At 42.2% G+C, this 17,945-nt stretch overlaps 1 protein-coding gene across 2 annotated transcripts in view; it reads left to right on the top strand.

Moving 5' to 3' along the window:
• GRM4 (glutamate metabotropic receptor 4) overlaps positions 1-17,945 on the top strand; it is a 238,660-nt gene that overhangs the window by 210,286 nt on the left and 10,429 nt on the right. For both annotated transcript variants that reach the window (XM_073666513.1, XM_073666514.1), the window contains one exon: positions 14,027-14,273. In XM_073666513.1, the coding sequence (XP_073522614.1) occupies positions 14,027-14,273 (247 nt within the window). The remainder of the gene's footprint in view (positions 1-14,026; positions 14,274-17,945) is intronic.

Here is a 17,945-nt window from a genome sequence, read left to right as displayed (position 1 = left end):
AGCACAATTCCTCCAGCATAAGTCTGATCCGTCCTCGAAAATCTTCTTTAATCTGACAGGTGTATAGAACCAACGAGATAAGATTTTAAAATAATTCTCATGAATATTAGCATTTACATTTGATTTGTATGTTATTTCAATTGCTTCTTTCCATGTCTCAGGTGAAAAACATACATTCATATCTTCTTCCCACTTAACCATGTGTTTTGATTTTTCAATAGTTATGGCACTATTGAAGAGTGTATACAGATTTTTGGTGTTCCAAGTATTTTTTAAGCAATTTTCCAGAAGAGATATGATAACTCATGGAAGAGATATGGGAAGAAAGATTTTCTCCCTAATATATTTCCTTAGTTCTAAAAAGTTATAAATTTCCTCTTTGGGAAGGTTGTACGATAGAGTCAAGGATAGAAAATGTATGATTGAATCTTTTTCAGGTCCAGTAAATAAGGCTGAACAATTTGTTATACCATTCTTTCTCCATTTGTCTATAGGGAAGTCCGGAAGAGCAGGATGGATATAAAGAAAGAAAGGTTTTCTAATGTGTAACTAACTTGGTTGTTGATAGAAATGTTATATAATTTCCTCCAAGTCATAATTGTAGATTTTATTAGTATATTCTCTGGTTGAGGAAGGGATTGGTCTAGTAAATTCGCAACAGTAAGCACGTCTAAGGGAGAATTCCCATTGTATGATTTTTCCATTTCTGCCCAGCTGGTTTTTGCTTCATCTATAAGTAATTTCCTGCAAATCTCTTTATTTAGCTCCAAAATGCATTCATTGCTGTACAAAAACGCATCAAATAATGCATCAAAACGCTCGTTTTTGCTGCCGAGAGATGCAGAAATTTCTGCAATCAAATACTGAACGTGCGAACATAGCCTAAGACTGCTGAATAGATTTGTAACCTTTAGATTAACCCTATATATGCAGGATAAAACATGACAGGTTCCCTTTTAAAAAGAGAGCCACATACTGTTAGGCATCTGGCGTTTGCTGGATTTGAAATGGGTTCAGAACCATCAGTGGACTCTATGGTCTCCCATTCCAGTCCAGCTGGGGCTGATGCTGCTCAGCATCATCATCAGTCCCAACGCCTAGCTGGTGCATGAGATGTACAGGTTGTCTCTTAGGTCTTCGTTCCTAGCAACATGAAGGATAGGTTGCGGAGGGAGATAGGGCTGTTAAAGCCTAAGTCCAGGATTCTCTGTACTGAGCATGCCCGTGACATGGCGGACCGTGATTGGTGGTTTGGGAGTCAGCTGATCCGGTGACCTGGCACCGCCTGATTCGTCGCGGGTGATGTCACCAATGGTGCGATGGTGGGCAGGGCTTAATCTTTAAAAAACCCGCCCACTAACATGGTGGTGCGCTCTGATCATTGAGCAGTGATGGTGTTGTGTGGACGCTTGGTCTCTTGGGCTCCACGTGTGCTTTAGTTTCTGGCAGGCAGGTTTAGTGGAAATAGGCAGGCTTAGATGAAAAAGGCAGGTAGCTTCATCTGACAGCCTGGCTCTGACAAAGGGGTCGCCTTACACCCCAAGCAGTCTGCAGACACCTATTCCCGGTACCACCTGTAAGCCACGTGGAGGGATCCTCCTCAGTCCGGTAGCACGCCGGCTGGGAGCACGTATTCGCTTGCGTGAGTCACACACGCATCCTAGCGCCAACTGTGTAGTCCCTGTGCTGCAACAGGACTACAGATATATTATTTATCGCACATCTCTCGTGCTGTTAATGGAGATAGTGCGAATCCCTATTCCCATCCCGGTGTGCTGTAACATGGAAGGGATTGTCATTTAAGTTGGTTGTATTACCTTCTCACCCGGAAGGTGTTCGGCCGCAGTCCACGAGGCTGCATCGCGGACCCCGGGTTCGGTTGCTTTCCATTATAAATAAAGCTGTTTGCAACCGTCCTCTTAACACATACACCATATATAAAACCATACATTTTACTCTTAGGGGCTTGGTAGGATTGCTGAAAGGTCTTTAGAGTACCACATGTTGAAGTTATTAAAGTAAAGCAGAAGCAAAGCATATACACTGCTCAAAAAAAATAAAGGGAACACTCAAATAATACATCCTAGATCTGAATGAATGAAATAGTCTCATTGAATACTTTGTTCTGTACAAAGTTGAATGTGCTGACAACAAAATCACACAAAAATCATCAATGGAAATCAAATTTATTAACCAATGGAGGCCTGGATTTGGAGTCACCCCCAACATTAAAGTGGAAAAACACACTACAGGCTGATCCAACTTTGATGTAATGTCTTTAAAACAAGTCAAAATGAGGCTCAGTATTGTGTGTGGCCTCCACGTGCCTGTATGACCTCCCCACAACACCTGGGCATGCTCCTGATGAGGTTGCTGATGGTCTCCTGTGGGATCTCCCAGACCTGGACTAAAGCATCCGCTAACTCCTGGACAGTCTGTGGTGCAACGTGACGTTGGTGGATGGAGCGTGACATGATGTCCCAGATGTGCTCAATCGGATTCTGGTCTGGGGAACGGGCGGGCCAGTCCATAGCTTCAATGCCTTCATCTTGTAGGAACTGCTGACACACTCCAGCCACATGAGGTTTTGCATTGTCCTGCATTAGGAGGAACCCAGGGGCAATCGCACCAGCATATGGTCTCACGAGGGGTCTGAGGATCTCATCTCGGTACCTAATGGCAGTCAGGCTACCATCTGGTGAGCACATCGAGGGCTGTGCGGCCCTCCAAAGAAATGCCACCCCACACCATTACTGACCCACTGCCAAACCGGTCATGCTGAAGGATGTTGCAGGCAGCAGATCGCTCTCCACGACGTTTCCAGACTCTGTCACGTCTGTCACATGTGCTCAGTGTGAACCTGCTTTCATCTGTGAAGAGCACAGGGCGCCAGTGGCGACTTTAGCAATCCTGGTGTTCTGTGGCAAATGCCAAGCGTTCTGCATGGTGTTGGGCTGTGAGCACAACCCCCATCTGTGGACGTCAGGCCCTCATACCACCCTCATGGAGTTGGTTTCTAACCGTTTGTGCAGGTACATGCACATTTGTGGTCTGCTGGAGGTCATTTTGCAGGGCTCTGACAGTGTTCCTCTTGTTCCTCCTTGCACAAAGGCGGAGGTAGCGGTCCTGCTGCTGGGTTGTTGCCCTCCTACGACCCCCTCCACGTGTACTGGCCTGTTTCCTGGTAGCACCTCCAGCCTCTGGACACTACGCTGTCAGACACAGCAAGCTTTCTTGTCTCAGTGCCCATTGATGTGCCATCCTGGATGAGCTGCATTACCTGAGCAACTTCTGTGGGTTGTAGCGTTTGTCTCATGCTACCATGAGTGTGAAAGCTCAACCAAGATTCAAAAGTGACCAAAACATCAGCCAGAAAGCATTGGTACTGAGATGTGGTCTGTGGTCCCCACCTGCAGAACCACTCCTTTATTGAGTGTGTCTTGATAATTGCCAATAATTTCCATCTATTGTCTATTCCATTTGCACAACAGCATGTGAAATTGATTGTCAATCAGTGTGGCTTCCTAAGTGGATAGTTTGATTTCACAGAAGTTTGATTTACTTGGAGTTATATTCTGTTGTTTAAGTGTTCCCTTTATTTTTTTGAGCAGTGTATTATTTGATTAGATATCTATTTATCTTCTTTGCATTTGTGCATTTTGAGGTGGTCCTTTAAGGATTATCATAAGCTTATATTTTTTTCTCTAAATTCTCCTTATTTTTTACACCTTGGAGACACTGAATTTAACTAAAATATATGCATGTTAGGATTATTTGTTATTAATTATGTACAATAGGACCTTTTTTTCCTTCCTGTATCATACACTCCTTCTAAATATTTTATGTGTATTTTATAATAAGGTTTTATTTTGATATAATAAAAGTTGGTATATTTTATTATACTTTCGAATAGTCTTCTAGGTTTATATTATTTTTTGCAATTACTATTATTCTTATGGATGTCTGCCCTCTATTTCTTGAATGGGATAAAATTCAGCCAAACCACAGATTTCGTCAGTATTAGTCCATAGTCTAATCTCTATGCCTCATATAGTGGTCCGTATAAGCATATGTTTAACAAAAAAGGGGTTCAGGAATATTGGATTTATTAGATGCTCATTTCTTTTTTTCTCACAGAAGCTAAGCCACTTGTATACTTCATTTTTTTCCCTTTAATGTAGACCTATAGGTGACAGATGCCACTGTAAGGCATCCATCAATGTCTCCTGCTAAACGTGTATTTCAGAATGGAAAAAATGCAGTCTAAAATAAGCTTAAGAGTTTATTTGTGCCATATTTGACCATACAGTTGGCAATATATAGGTGAAAAATAAAATATCATGTACACTAACGCACAGTATGCAATATGTTCTATGAGATGAAAAAATAAATAAAAAGCCTAAAAAGATGGGTCAGACATATGGAGAAAGTCTGTTCTACATCTGAATAAAGAAGAAATAAGAATAAATGCTTGTTTGGATAGCAATGAAAGATGTTGGCTGCCATGCTTTTTACAGCTGCAGAAAGCATAAAAAGTCTACGTTTTAGTACATCTTTTTTTAGAATGGAAGTCTATTGCAATTGGATTTATCTGGTTACACATTTGTATAGATTTATACTGTATATCTTTTAATATGTTTAAAGGGAACCTCTCTCTACAGTGATGCAGCATTAACCATTTGCAACATGAATCAGAGCGTCGAGACCAAAATTGCAGCCAGAAATGTCCCCAGCTGGCTTTTCAACCTAGGCTTTCTCTGAAAAGTCACATTCGCGCACCCACGCTCTGATTCAACCTGCTCGCGGTCCTGGCAGCACGAATCTATTGATCGATTCCATTTAAAACTACCTTATGCGAGAAAAAATAAGACTTGTCAAAGAAATGATAATTTAATACAGCAGTATATCAGATTTATACTTTTAGGCTAGTTTCAGAATCATTTGTGGAGGCCTTGATGTTTCAGTTTGAATAAAATGAAATGAAAATGAAAATTTAAATACAATGGGTGAAAAATGGGTATCCATTTGACATACATGTGTAGATATTTTGATTTGGATCCGTTTTTAGAAAGATCAAAATAGTGAAGTCTGCAATACTTTCATGAGGCTACATCTTTTAACATTAAAGTCTGTGGAAAACATATTTTACATATTTCCTGACATTAGCGTATGTTAATGTGTCCATTTTTGAATCCATTTTTCTCAAAAGGCAGTCACATGATCGGCTTACCATCCCCTTACCCACTCTAAAACAAAGATCAACAGCAACAAGAGCAACATTTATGTAAAAAGAAAATGGATGTGCTTGAATTAAAATCCATCCATTCACATCAGTTTCAATATCAAACTATTCCAAAACATGTTATTAAAAACACTATAAAAAACATATAGCTTTAGTAAATTCCAAAAGGAGTGTGTGAAACTAACCTTAAAAATGCTATTTATGATGTAGTATGCGGTTGGTACCCAGTTACATCCCCTATTTTCTTGCTTTATAAAGTCTGACAAGGACACATGCATCAAGCTTGAATTTGAAACCATAAGTAGTACAAAGAGACCACCAAACAAGGATCCACTAAGTGCTTTTCATATTCAAATACTTTCATACAATTGATTTAAAACTCACTTTTTTCCCAATCAGTAAATAAGTGAATTTGTCAAAAAAAGCATCCGAAAATAAAAATTCATAATGCAGGGATCTCACATATTCTACATAAAGTCGTTGTAAGTCCACATGAGCCTAAATACAGAAAAATGGTAAACCCATAAAAATACTATATTGGACTTTCAGCAGCTAAATAAACCCTGTAAGGATGATTTTACAATAGTAAATAATCGTATTGCGTGCTTAGGTCCAACTATAGCAATAAAAATTAAATCTGTTTTGTAGTGATGAGTAGAGATGAGCGGTGTTCGACTAGAACTGTTCGCCAATCTCAAATTCGAGCTGTTTTGGGCGGTGTTCGAGTTGTTCGACGAACCCGAATGATTTGCAAAAAATTCGGCTGTTCGAGGTTATGTTCGATAACTGTTCATGCACCAAAAGCGTGTCCTGCATGTCTGGCGCTATTTAGAGCACCAATCATGCAGGGATTGTCTGCCACTCACTGTAATGCCACAGCCATGGTGGTTGTGGCATTACAGTGATTGCCCAAATCGATGGGAACAGTGCCAACAGTGAAACATGAAAAGCCGGCAATTCAGCAGCGGCATACACCTGTACCCGACAATTTAGAACCGAAAGAATAGAGCTTCACACATAGATTAGATAGATATAAACATGTCAGCCACATATATACGAAGTACAGTGAAAGTGCTGCTTACTGTACTTGTCATTTAGCGTAAAGGATTTATCAAAAAAAATAATAGTGTTTTCATGCACCGTCTCTTTAAAAAAGCCGGCCGGCAATTCAGCAGCGGTACCCGACAATTTAGAATAGAAGGAATAGAGAATCACACATAGATTAGATAGATAGAAACATGTCAGTCACATATATAAGAAGTGCAGTGACAGTGTTGATTACTGTACTTGTCATTTAGTGTAAAGGATTTATTTAAAAAAATAATAGTGTTTTCATGCACTGTCTCTTTAAAAAAGCCGGCCGGCAATTCAGCAGCGGTACCCGACAATTTATAACAGACAGAATAGAGCATCATACATAGATTAGATAGATAGAAACATGTCAGCCACATATATACGAAGTACAGTGACAGTGTTGCTTACTGTACTTGTCATTTAGCGTAAAGGATTTATCAAAAAAAATAATAGTGTTTTCATGCACCGTCTCTTTAAAAAAGCCGGCCGGCAATTCAGCAGCGGTACCCGACAATTTATAACAGACAGAATAGAGCTTCACACATAGATTAGATAGATAGAAACATGTCAGTCACATATATATGAAGTACAGTGATAGTGTTGGTTACTGTACTTGTCATTTAGTATTAAAATAAAGGATTTATTATTAAAAAAATTGGCGTGGGGTTCCCCTTAATTTTAGGCTCTAGCAGAGGTTAAGCAGACGGCTGGGGCAGATGTTTGAAGCCTGGGAAGGGGGTAATACCCACGGAGCTTCCAAGGCTACTAATATCAGCCCCCAGCTGAATACATAGCCTTTACTAGCTATTAAAATGGGGGACCCCCCAAAAAAAATGACGTGGGGTCCCCCCTAATTTAATAGCTAGCAAAGGCTAGGCAGACAGCTGGGGGCTGATATTAATAGCCCAGGAAGGGAGCCATGAATATTGGCCCCCTCCCAGGCTAGAAACACCAGCCGTCAGCCGCCCCAGAAATGGCGCATTCATAGGATGCGCCAATTCTGGCACTTAGCCTCGCTCTTCCACGCTGCCCTGGTGCGGTGGCAGGGGGTAATAGGGTTGGGGTTGATGTCAGCTTATAATGCCAGCTGACATCAAGCCCAGGTTAGTAATGGAGAGGCGTCTATAAGACACCCCCATTACTAACCCCATAGTCAAAGTTAAAAAAAACACAAACACCCAGAATAAAGTCCTTTAATTGAAATAAAGACACAATCCTTTATTGTTCTAAATTAAACCATACTTACCGTCACGCCCATTCCAGCTGAAGCCAACGATCTCCTGAAATAAAAGAAAAATAATAAAGCAACCTCATCCTTACCTTTCCATGGTTCCCACGACAGCTTCAGCTCTGCTACATCGAGATGACAGGCTGGACCGCAGCAGAACGCTGCCATCCAGCCTGTCATCCCGCAGACACTGAGAAGCGCAGGCTTGCTTGCGCTGCTCAGCGTCTCTCTGTGACGACATCCAGATGAGCCGAGTTCATGTCCAATGAACTCGGCTCACCTCATGCACGTCACTGACAGCGTGGGAAAATTCTCAAGCTGAAGCGGTGAGTGCAGGAGAATTCTCCCACGCTGTCAGTGACGTGCATAAGGTGAGCTCATGTCCAATGAACTCAGCTCACCTCCTGCACGTCACTGACAGCGTGGGAGAATTCTCCTGCACTCAGCGCTTCAGCGTGAGAATTCTCCCGCTGAAGCGCTGAGTGCAGGAGAATTTTCCCATGCTGTCAGTGACGTGCATAAGGTGAGCTCATGTCCAATGAACTCAGCTCACCTCCTGCACGTCACTGACAGCGTGGGAGAATTCTCCTGCACTCAGCGCTTCAGTGTGAGAATTCTCCCACACTGAAGCGCTGAGTGCAGGAGAATTTTCCCACGCTGTCAGTGACGTGCATGAGGTGAGCCGAGTTCATTGGACATTAACTCGGCTCATCTGGATGCCCTCACAGAGAGACACTGTGGAGCGCAAGCAAGCCTGCGCTTCTCAGTGTCTGCGGGATGACAGGCTGGATGGCAGCGTTCTGCTGCGGTCCAGCCTGTCATCTCGATGTAGCAGAGCTGAAGCTGTCATGGGAACCATGGAAAGGTAAGGATGATGTTGCTTTATTATTTTTCTTTTATTTCAGGAGATCGTTGGCTTCAGCTGGAATGGGCGTGATGGTAAGTATGGTTTAATTTAGAACAATAAAGAATTGTGTGTTTATTTCAATTAAAGGACTTTTTTCTGGGTGTTGTGTTTTTTTTAAATACTTTACTAGAAATTCATGGTGGTCATGTCTAATATTGGCGTGACCCCATGAATTTCGGGCTTAGGGCCAGCTGATAATGCCAAGCTGGCCCTAACCCCTTTATTACCCAGTGAGCCACCGCATCAGGGCCCTGGATGAGTTGGGTACAGCGCCAGAAGATGGCGCTTCTATGAACGCGCCATTTTCCGGGGTGGCTGCGGACTGCAATTTGCAGCGGGGGTGGCCCAGAAAGCTTGGGCCTCCCTGCGCTGCGGATTCCAGCCCCCAGCTGCCTAGTTGTACCTGGCTGGACACAAAAACAGGGCGAAGCCCCACGTCAATTTTCTTTAAATTATTTCATGAAATAATTAAGAAAAAAAGGGCTTCCCTATATTGTTGTGTCCGGCCAGGTACAAATAGGCAGCTGGTGGTTGGGGGCAGCTCGTTCCTGCCTGCTGTACCTGGCTGGACACAAATATAGTGCGAAGCCCCACGTCAATTTTTTTTAAATTATTTCATGAATTTCCTGAAATAATTTAAAAAAATTGAAGTGGGGCTTCGCACTATATTTGTGTCCAGCCAGGTACAGCAGGCAGGAACGAGCTGCTCCCAACCACCAGCTGCCTATTTGTACCTGGCCGGACACAACAATATAGGGAAGGCCTTTTTTTCTTAATTATTTCATGAATTTCATGAAATAATTAAAAAAAATTGAAGTGGGGCTTCGCACTATATTTGTGTCCAGCCAGGTACAGCAGGCAGGAACGGGCTGCCCCCAACCACCAGCTGCCTATTTGTACCTGGCCGGACACAACAATATAGGGAAGGCCTTTTTTTCTTAATTATTTCATGAATTTCATGAAATAATTAAAAAAAAAGTACGTGGGGCTTCGCCCTATTTTTGTGTCCAGCCAGGTACAACTAGGCAGCTGGGGGCTGGAATCTGCAGCGCAAGGAGGCCCAAGCTTTCTGGGCCCCCCCCCGCTACAAATTGCAGTCCGCAGCCACCCCGGAAAATGGCACGTTCATAGAAGCGCCATCTTCTGGCGCTGTACCCAACTCATCCAGGGCCCTGGTGCGGTGGCTCACTGGGTAATAAAGGGGTTAGGGCCAGCTTGGTATTATCAGCTGGCCCCAAGCCCAAAATTCATGGGGTCACGCCAGTATTAGACATGACCGCCATGAATTTCTAGTAAAGTATTTAAAAAAAACACAACACCCAGAATAAAGTCCTTTAATTGAAATAAAGACACAATTCTTTATTGTTCTAAATTAAACCATACTTACCATCACACCCATTCCAGCTGAAGCCAACGATCTCCTGCAATAAAAGAAAAATAATAAACCAACCTCATACTTACCTTTCCATGGTTCCCACGACAGCTTCAGCTCTGCTACATCGAGATGACTGGCTGGACCGCAGCAGAACGCTGCCATCCAGTCTGTCATCCCGCAGACACTGAGAAGCGCAGGCATGCTTGCGCTCCTCACTGTCTCGCTGTGACGGCATCCAGATGAGCCGAGGTCATGTCCAATGAACTCGGCTCACCTCATGCACGTCACTGACAGCGTGGGAAAATTCTCACGCTGAAGTGCTGAGTGCAGGAGAATTCTCCCACGCTGTCAGTGATGTGCATGAGGTGAGCTCATGTCCAATGAACTCAGCTCACCTCCTGCACGTCACTGACAGCGTGGGAAAATTCTCCTGCAATCAGCGCTTCAGCGTGAGAATTTTCCCACGCTGTCAGTGACGTGCATGAGGTGAGCCGAGTTCATTGGACATGAACTCGGCTCATCTGGATGTCGTCACAGAGAGACGCTGAGCAGCGCAAGCAAGCCTGCGCTTCTCAGTGTCTGCGGGATGACAGGCTGGATGGCAGCGTTCTGCTGCGGTCCAGCCTGTCATCTCGATGTAGCAGAGCTGAAGCTGTCGTGGGAACCATGGAAAGGTAAGGATGAGGTTGCTTTATTATTTTTCTTTTATTGCAGGAGATCGTTGGCTTCAGCTGGAATGGGCGTGATGGTAAGTATGGTTTAATTTAGAACAATAAAGGATTGTGTCTTTATTTCAATTAAAGGACTTTATTCTGGGTGTTTGTGTTTTTTTTAACTTTGACTATGGGGTTAGTAATGGGGGTGTCTTATAGACGCCTCTCCATTACTAACCTGGGCTTGATGTCAGCTGGCATTATAAGCTGACATCAACCCCAACCCTATTACCCCCTGCCACCGCACCAGGGCAGCGTGGAAGAGCGAGGCTAAGTGCCAGAATTGGCGCATCCTATGAATGCGCCATTTCTGGGGCGGCTGACGGCTGGTGTTTCTAGCCTGGGAGGGGGCCAATATTCATGGCTCCCTTCCTGGGCTATTAATATCAGCCCCCAGCTGTCTGCCTAGCCTTTGCTAGCTATTAAATTAGGGGGGACCCCACGTCATTTTTTTGGGGGGGTCCCCCATTTTAATAGCTAGTAAAGGCTATGTATTCAGCTGGGGGCTGATATTAGTAGCCTGGGAAGCTCCGTGGGTATTACCCCCTTCCCAGGCTTCAAACATCTGCCCCAGCCGTCTGCTTAACCTCCGCTAGAGCCTAAAATTAAGGGGAACCCCACGCCAATTTTTTTAATAATAAATCCTTTATTTTAATACTAAATGACAAGTACAGTAACCAACACTATCACTGTACTTCATATATATGTGACTGACATGTTTCTATCTATCTAATCTATGTGTGATGCTCTATCTTTCTGTTCTAAATTGTCGGGTACCGCTGCTGAATTGCCGGCCGGCTTTTTTAAAGAGACAGTGCATGAAAACACTATTATTTTTTTAAATAAATCCTTTACACTAAATGACAAGTACAGTAAGCAACACTATCACTGTACTTATTATATATGTGACTGACATGTTTCTATCTATCTAATCTATGTGTGAAGCTCTATTCTTTCTGTTCTAAATTGTCGGGTACAGATGCTGAATTGCCGGCCGGCTTTTTTAAAGAGACGGTGCATGAAAACACTAATATTTTTTTTAATAAATCCTTTACACTAAATGACAAGTGCAGTAACCAACACTGTCACTGTGCTTCTTATATGTGTGACTGACATGTTTCTATCTAATCTATGTGTGATGCTCTATTTCTTCTTGTCTAAATTGTCGGGTACCGGTGTATGCCGCTGCTGAATTTGCCGGCCGGCTTTTTTAAAGAGAGTGTCTTCTGAGCAGTTTGTCAGCTTTTGGACACCTTTGCAGGTGTTTTCTATGTGTTTCTATGTGTTTTTGTTTGCCTGCCATTGGTTTTAACGGTGTTCGACGGTGTTCTAAGGTGTTCGACGAACAGTTCGACGAACAGTTCCTCGAACATCCCGGTGTTCGACGAACCGAACCGAACCCGAACACTACGGGGGTGGCTCAACACTAGTGATGAGCGCAAGTGCTCGTTACTTGAGTTTGCCTAGGGTGCTTGGGTGTGCAACGAGTATCATGGGTGCACGAGTGACATGCTTGAGTACCACATGTTTCACAGTTGTAAGACACCCCCAAAAAAAAACATGCGGAGATTGCTCATGTTTGTAAGGCAATCCCTGCATGTTTTGTGGTGGTCTAACAGCCGCAAAACATGTCACTCGAGCACCCACCATACTCGGTGCATACCCGAGCAAGTAACGAGCACCTACGCTCATCACTACTGTTTTGTAATAATCCAATGTGCAAACGCTATAAAATCCAGCTTTGAAGCCACATGCAAATTAGTTTAGAAGTGCAGTGGGGCCTGTCAATGATGTGTGAGTGCACCCTCAATACCCTTTCAGGCTTATTTGCGTATGGCTTCATAGTTTGATGCTATCATGCAGCAGTCACATTGGATTGCTACAAGGCAGATATAAATGTTATTGCTATACTAGGACCTATACGGTGATACCATTCGTTTCAGTAGTAAAATCATCTTGAGATGTTACTTATAAAATATCCATTGCAACCTAAAGTATTTTCAATTTTTCCATGCTAATCAAACATTCAAAAAACATTTTGTGCCTATGTAAGCGGAGACATAAGATGTAGAATACAATTCTGCATCTATCCTGCATGATTTTTGTGCCTCTAGGAACGCACTGCACCGAATTGGCTCATATGTTGCAATCTTGCATGCCATTGCTTCTCGGCAAGCCACAGATGAACTTAGCATAATACCATGTTGTCATGCAACATATTTGCCTACTGAGGGCCACTCCTATCACATTGTCAATAGCAGGGGTCAAATTATTATTTCAGTCTTTTAAAATGATAGCTTTGCTCTTTCACTATTTTCGATTTACTGTAGACTTACCTGTAGGGTTGAGCGAGTATGTTCTGTCCGAGTATGCTCGGGCCGAGCTCCGAGTATTTACAGCTGCTCGGTGATATGGTTTAATCGCACTCGTGTGCATGATTTGCAACTGTTTGGCAGCATTATTACATGTGAGGAATGTGTAAGAAATAGACATTCCTCACATGTAATAAAGCTGTCAAATAGTTGCAAATCATGCACACGGGAGCGATTCAACCATATCACCGAGCAGCTGTAAAAACTCGGAGCTCGGCCCGAGTATACTCGGCGAAAGGGTTAATAGAACATACTCACTCAACACTACTGACCTGTTCGAGATTATTTAGAAATGAAATGCTTGTTCAGAGTTTTCCGTCTTTTATCTAGTCTGTAGCTTTAATTGTATTTCACTCTTGTTATCCAGTTGTAGTTACACCTTATCCTATAACTGAGTTATTGTGTTAATCTACAAACTACAAACACATAACAATCATTATTTGTACAAAAGGAGGTGACCAATGAATGGCTGACAAATTCATCCATCCTGATCTCCATTTATATAATGTCTATGGTTAGCTTTCTAGGCATGACATGACATTGTGTGTGTTTTATATCGCTCAAACTGAGTTTTAGGCCTAATTCAGACGTCTGTGATTTTTCTTGAATATAAAAACACGGACCTTTATTCATCAGCATTTTGGATCCGAGTTTCAGTTTGACAGTTTTTACCATCACTGTTTTATCAGATAAAAAAAATAAATAAATTGCAAAGCTTCTCCTGTACATTGCAATGTTAACCATGGACAGCAGCGCACGGACTGGACATAGATTACATCAATGTGCTATCCGTGATTTTCTAGGACTCATACACTTGTATGGCTAATTTTGAACAGTGATTCAAATCAAATTGGACAAATCCACTTGATTTTTTGCAGACGACTTGGTTTACAAAAATCACAATTATGTCATGATTTCCTTAGACTATAAAGAGGGGTACTTGTTATATTCATGAAAAACACAAACAGAACACGCATGTGACTCACGAACATCTGAATGAGGCCTATTTGCATGTAAGCATTGAGATAACCTATAATATTTTACTAAATGAAAATTTGTATTGTTTGCATCCTAAAGTCCTGAGTGACTCATTTTGCTCTACATTTTGTCCTCAGATGCATATCCAGACCACAACACTGACCATTTCAGTGAGTTTGAGTGCCTCAGTGTCCTTAGGTATGCTCTACATGCCCAAGGTCTATGTTATCCTTTTCCACCCAGAACTGAATGTCCCCAAGCGCAAAAGAAGCCTCAAGGCTGTTGTCACTGCAGCGACTATGAGCAACAAATTCACACAAAAAGGAGGCTACAGACCAAATGGTGAGGCCAAGACTGAGCTATGTGATAGCATGGAGACACAAGGCAAGTAATATTTTGAGCATAACAAACATGTCTACGCTATTTAACTTTGCAGCAGACTTATTTGTTTCATCAAAAGCAATTTATTGCAGGATGACAAGTAATTAAGGAATCTAAACATTATCTTATCCATGAAAGTCAAAGAAACCTGGTTAATAGTCAATCAAAAATCTGCCGCTTTGTTCAAGAAATGAGAAATAAGGCTCCAAGACGTTAAATCAACAAAGCCAAAGCTAGATCTGTGACTAAAATGGTAAAGAGGATTAGCCTAGCCACTGATTTGTTCGCGAGCCTGGGTCACGTAGCTTTTAAATAAACAGCTGTATATCAATAGCTCCCCCAACCCCTCCTGGTGCCGCCGCTCAGAAAACACAGCATACAGCTAATGACGCTGTCAGACTTCATCTTCTCATTCACAGGTTCAATGTCAAGCGACATCTCCCCCAGGCGGCAGCCGTAGACATCCTGCAGTAACCTGGGGGTGTACTCTGCATGGATTCCACATACTCTGCACATTTCCACATATCAAAGCTTCATCAAGCAGAATGTGAAACCTCTATAGCTTCCACACAATTTCTGTCACAATGCTGCAGACTCATTATTGTCATCATTGTGCAGAAATGTATTCTATTTATTCATAACCATAATGTGCGTAATGTATATGTTACCAAGCAACATAATGCAGTGATGCATATAGTGCCAGCACATTTCTATGTATGCCGATGCATGGTGTGAACGGGGGAGTACATGCAGAAAACACTCTCACTCCTGATACAATAATATCTGCACTTACTTTCTCCCTGTCCTCCACTATGTTTTAACATTTCATAATTCAGTACCATCCCGTATAGAGACGTATTTGTTCAAAAAGTGCCTTTGCTGATATCCCATGCATATTATTCACCTAGGCCTAGGATCTTCAATTAGGATGGAAACAATTGAAGGGTACAACATAAACCAGTGCTAATGTATAGGTGACATAACAAAACGTGACTTGTGTTACGCAACATAATGTCCTGTATCTGTTATGTAAGTGCAGTCATTTTCCTGCGTATGCCCCATTATGCTCCAAATGACGTCCCTCTGTCGGTCATAAATTATCGCTTAATGTCACATTGCCTGAATTTCAATGGAAACCCAAGAATCATGGTCATGAACAATAATGATAAACTGGAAAAGAAAATAACAATGAGAACTCACCCATGGAACAAAAACAATAGTTTTGTAAGGTAGCGACCTGCCTACCAGTTGAAAGGACACATACCTATACTATGGGATTAAAAGTGAGGACCAGTAAAAAGAAAAGACTGACTACGGTATTAAATATATTCTGCAATCATCATACCACTCCCTTTATAGCTTTTGCTGACCAGGGTTCTCCAGAAGGAAATGTGATTTTTACGGTAGAGTTAGCAAACCAATTTAAGATGTTTAATCACTCAATCACCAGCATATCTCAGCCAGACTACAGCGCTGGGCAACTATTGCAAAATGCTTCACCAGCCCATACATCAAGCTTTCCTGAGGAAGCAATGAAAGTAAAGGTTTTTCCATAAGTGGCACATTTGTTTGAGGGGTCCAACATGGTAAGAAGGTTGGTAAATGCCGTAATCACTGTGCCATGCAGGTTACAATTATAAAGTTGCCAAGTTAATGCTAACAAACAAAATCAGCATGGCAGTCTGCAATCAGTATTTCTTATTTGCTAATCTAGAGTAACAATGTGAGTATTAATGCTATGCTTACCTCTTGTCAGATCCCCTCTTAAGAGGCTCTATTGCAAATTCTGTCACTTTAACCAGAAAAAAATATTAGCAAATGATGGCCATCTGAATGGAAATAACAAATGGATCCCATTATATGTATAAGGGTATGTGGACACGATTTCTCACCGCCTGCGGCACCGACGCTGCAGAGAAGCTGTTCGTGGTTTCCGCTCAATATGCAAATGAGCGGAGCCTTTTTTATTTTTCACCTACAGACTTTCCTCATAGAGGTTAGGTCTATGGGGAAAGTCCGCATGCGGACCCGCAGGAGAAATTTACATGCTGAGGTCTGGAAAGATGCACCGCATGTCAGTTTCGCGGGTGTATGGAGATGCATAATGGACATGGAATTAATACAAATCCCATCCACTATGCTGTAACAGCTGGCCGCTGCGGAGAGCATGCAGCGCAAGTGCACTGCGTCCAATCTGCAGCGAACACTGATCGGGTGCACATACCCTAGGTTCTAAAAGGTCAAAGTGACCCTTCACCCTGGGACTGAAAATTTTCTAAATATTTCTCATGTAGTCACACTACTTGATGCCTTCCTTTTGCCTGCTTCGGTCAGATTAGTATTCCATTTTCCCTGCATCATAGCGCTACAGTAGCGAAGAGAGTGTAGCAATAGGAAAGGGTAAAGAAAAAGAGCTGGCACTTCCAAGAACATTAAAACTTTGGTTTTATTCATTCATGCATTTGTTTAAAAAGTTACATGCATGGCTCCATATTGCACCTCTGACGCATTTCCAGCATAACAAACGCCCTTAATCGTAGAGAAGGAAACCAGATTATTAATGTTCTTGAAAGTGCCAGCACTTTGTCTTCATCCTGTCCTATGTACTGCCAGGTAGCAGTGGAGTGGCACCCATTCACTCAATAATGGAGGGGGCGTATTATATACGGTGAGCCCAGAAAACTTTTTTTTTTTACTGTGGAGTGTAGCAATAAGGTTAATCCTCACCTGTGCTGTGAAATCGGGGAGGTTCGATTTAGACCTTAGTTTCTGCCTTTCTTTCTGCACAAGAAATGGAAAGTCTATCTGAAGGTAACTATACATGAAAAATATTTAAAAAAGAAAGGAAAGAGGCTCTCCATGTGTATTACCACAACGTTAAGTGGATAGGCAAGGGAGGTTTCTGCTCACCTGGGTGGGTTGTGTTTCAGCACAACTCCATGGACCACCATAAAGCACAATGGGAGGCTGCTACTCCTGACGCTGACCCACACCATGGTGGGAAAGAAAATTGGGACGTTGATAAAAAAAAGCAGCGAATCCCAGGCGCTGCCAAGAAGAGTAAGAGACTGAACGTGCATCAATGTGGAGAATTTATTCATACAACGCGTTTCAGAGAGGAGTCGGACCATCTCCGAAACACGTTGTATGAATAAATTCTCCACATTGACGCCCGGATCATGCCGCTTTTTTCATCAGCTCCTCCATGAAAAATGTTTAGTGACTTTTTAGTCCAAGGGTGAAGGGTTACTTTAAGAATTCCTGGTATAAAGTTACCCACAGGACTCACATGACAAGTTTCCATGGTTTGTCATCCTATATTGTATCAAGAAAACCCTTTTAAATTTGTCTCACACAAATAAATCTAAAAAGGCACCTTTGTGGAAGCTATCATATTACTTACTTATTTATGCCCACTTCACTTCTGTGCATATATTTTCTGTTTTGCAATTTCAGCTTTTTGTGCCTACTCCACTTGACTTTGCATAAAAGCTTATGTATTATATATGTGTCTGATTGAAGTAGGTCTTACATTAAAGGCAAGCCTTGATATTTGAGAGGCAACAATTTCAGGATGTCAAGTGTAGATCCTGAATCGGTCTTGTTGTGTGCATTGTAGAGGTAAAAGGGAGAAATTTAGAATCGTTCAAATAGACAAATTATTGCATACTTCTA

This window comes from Phyllobates terribilis, unplaced genomic scaffold, assembly GCF_046119375.1.
Source record: "Phyllobates terribilis strain yellow unplaced genomic scaffold, ASM4611937v1 Scaffold_2__4_contigs__length_985480577, whole genome shotgun sequence".
In the NCBI taxonomy this organism is placed as follows: domain Eukaryota; kingdom Metazoa; phylum Chordata; class Amphibia; order Anura; family Dendrobatidae; genus Phyllobates; species Phyllobates terribilis.
This window is presented reverse-complemented; position numbering and strand designations above follow the sequence as displayed.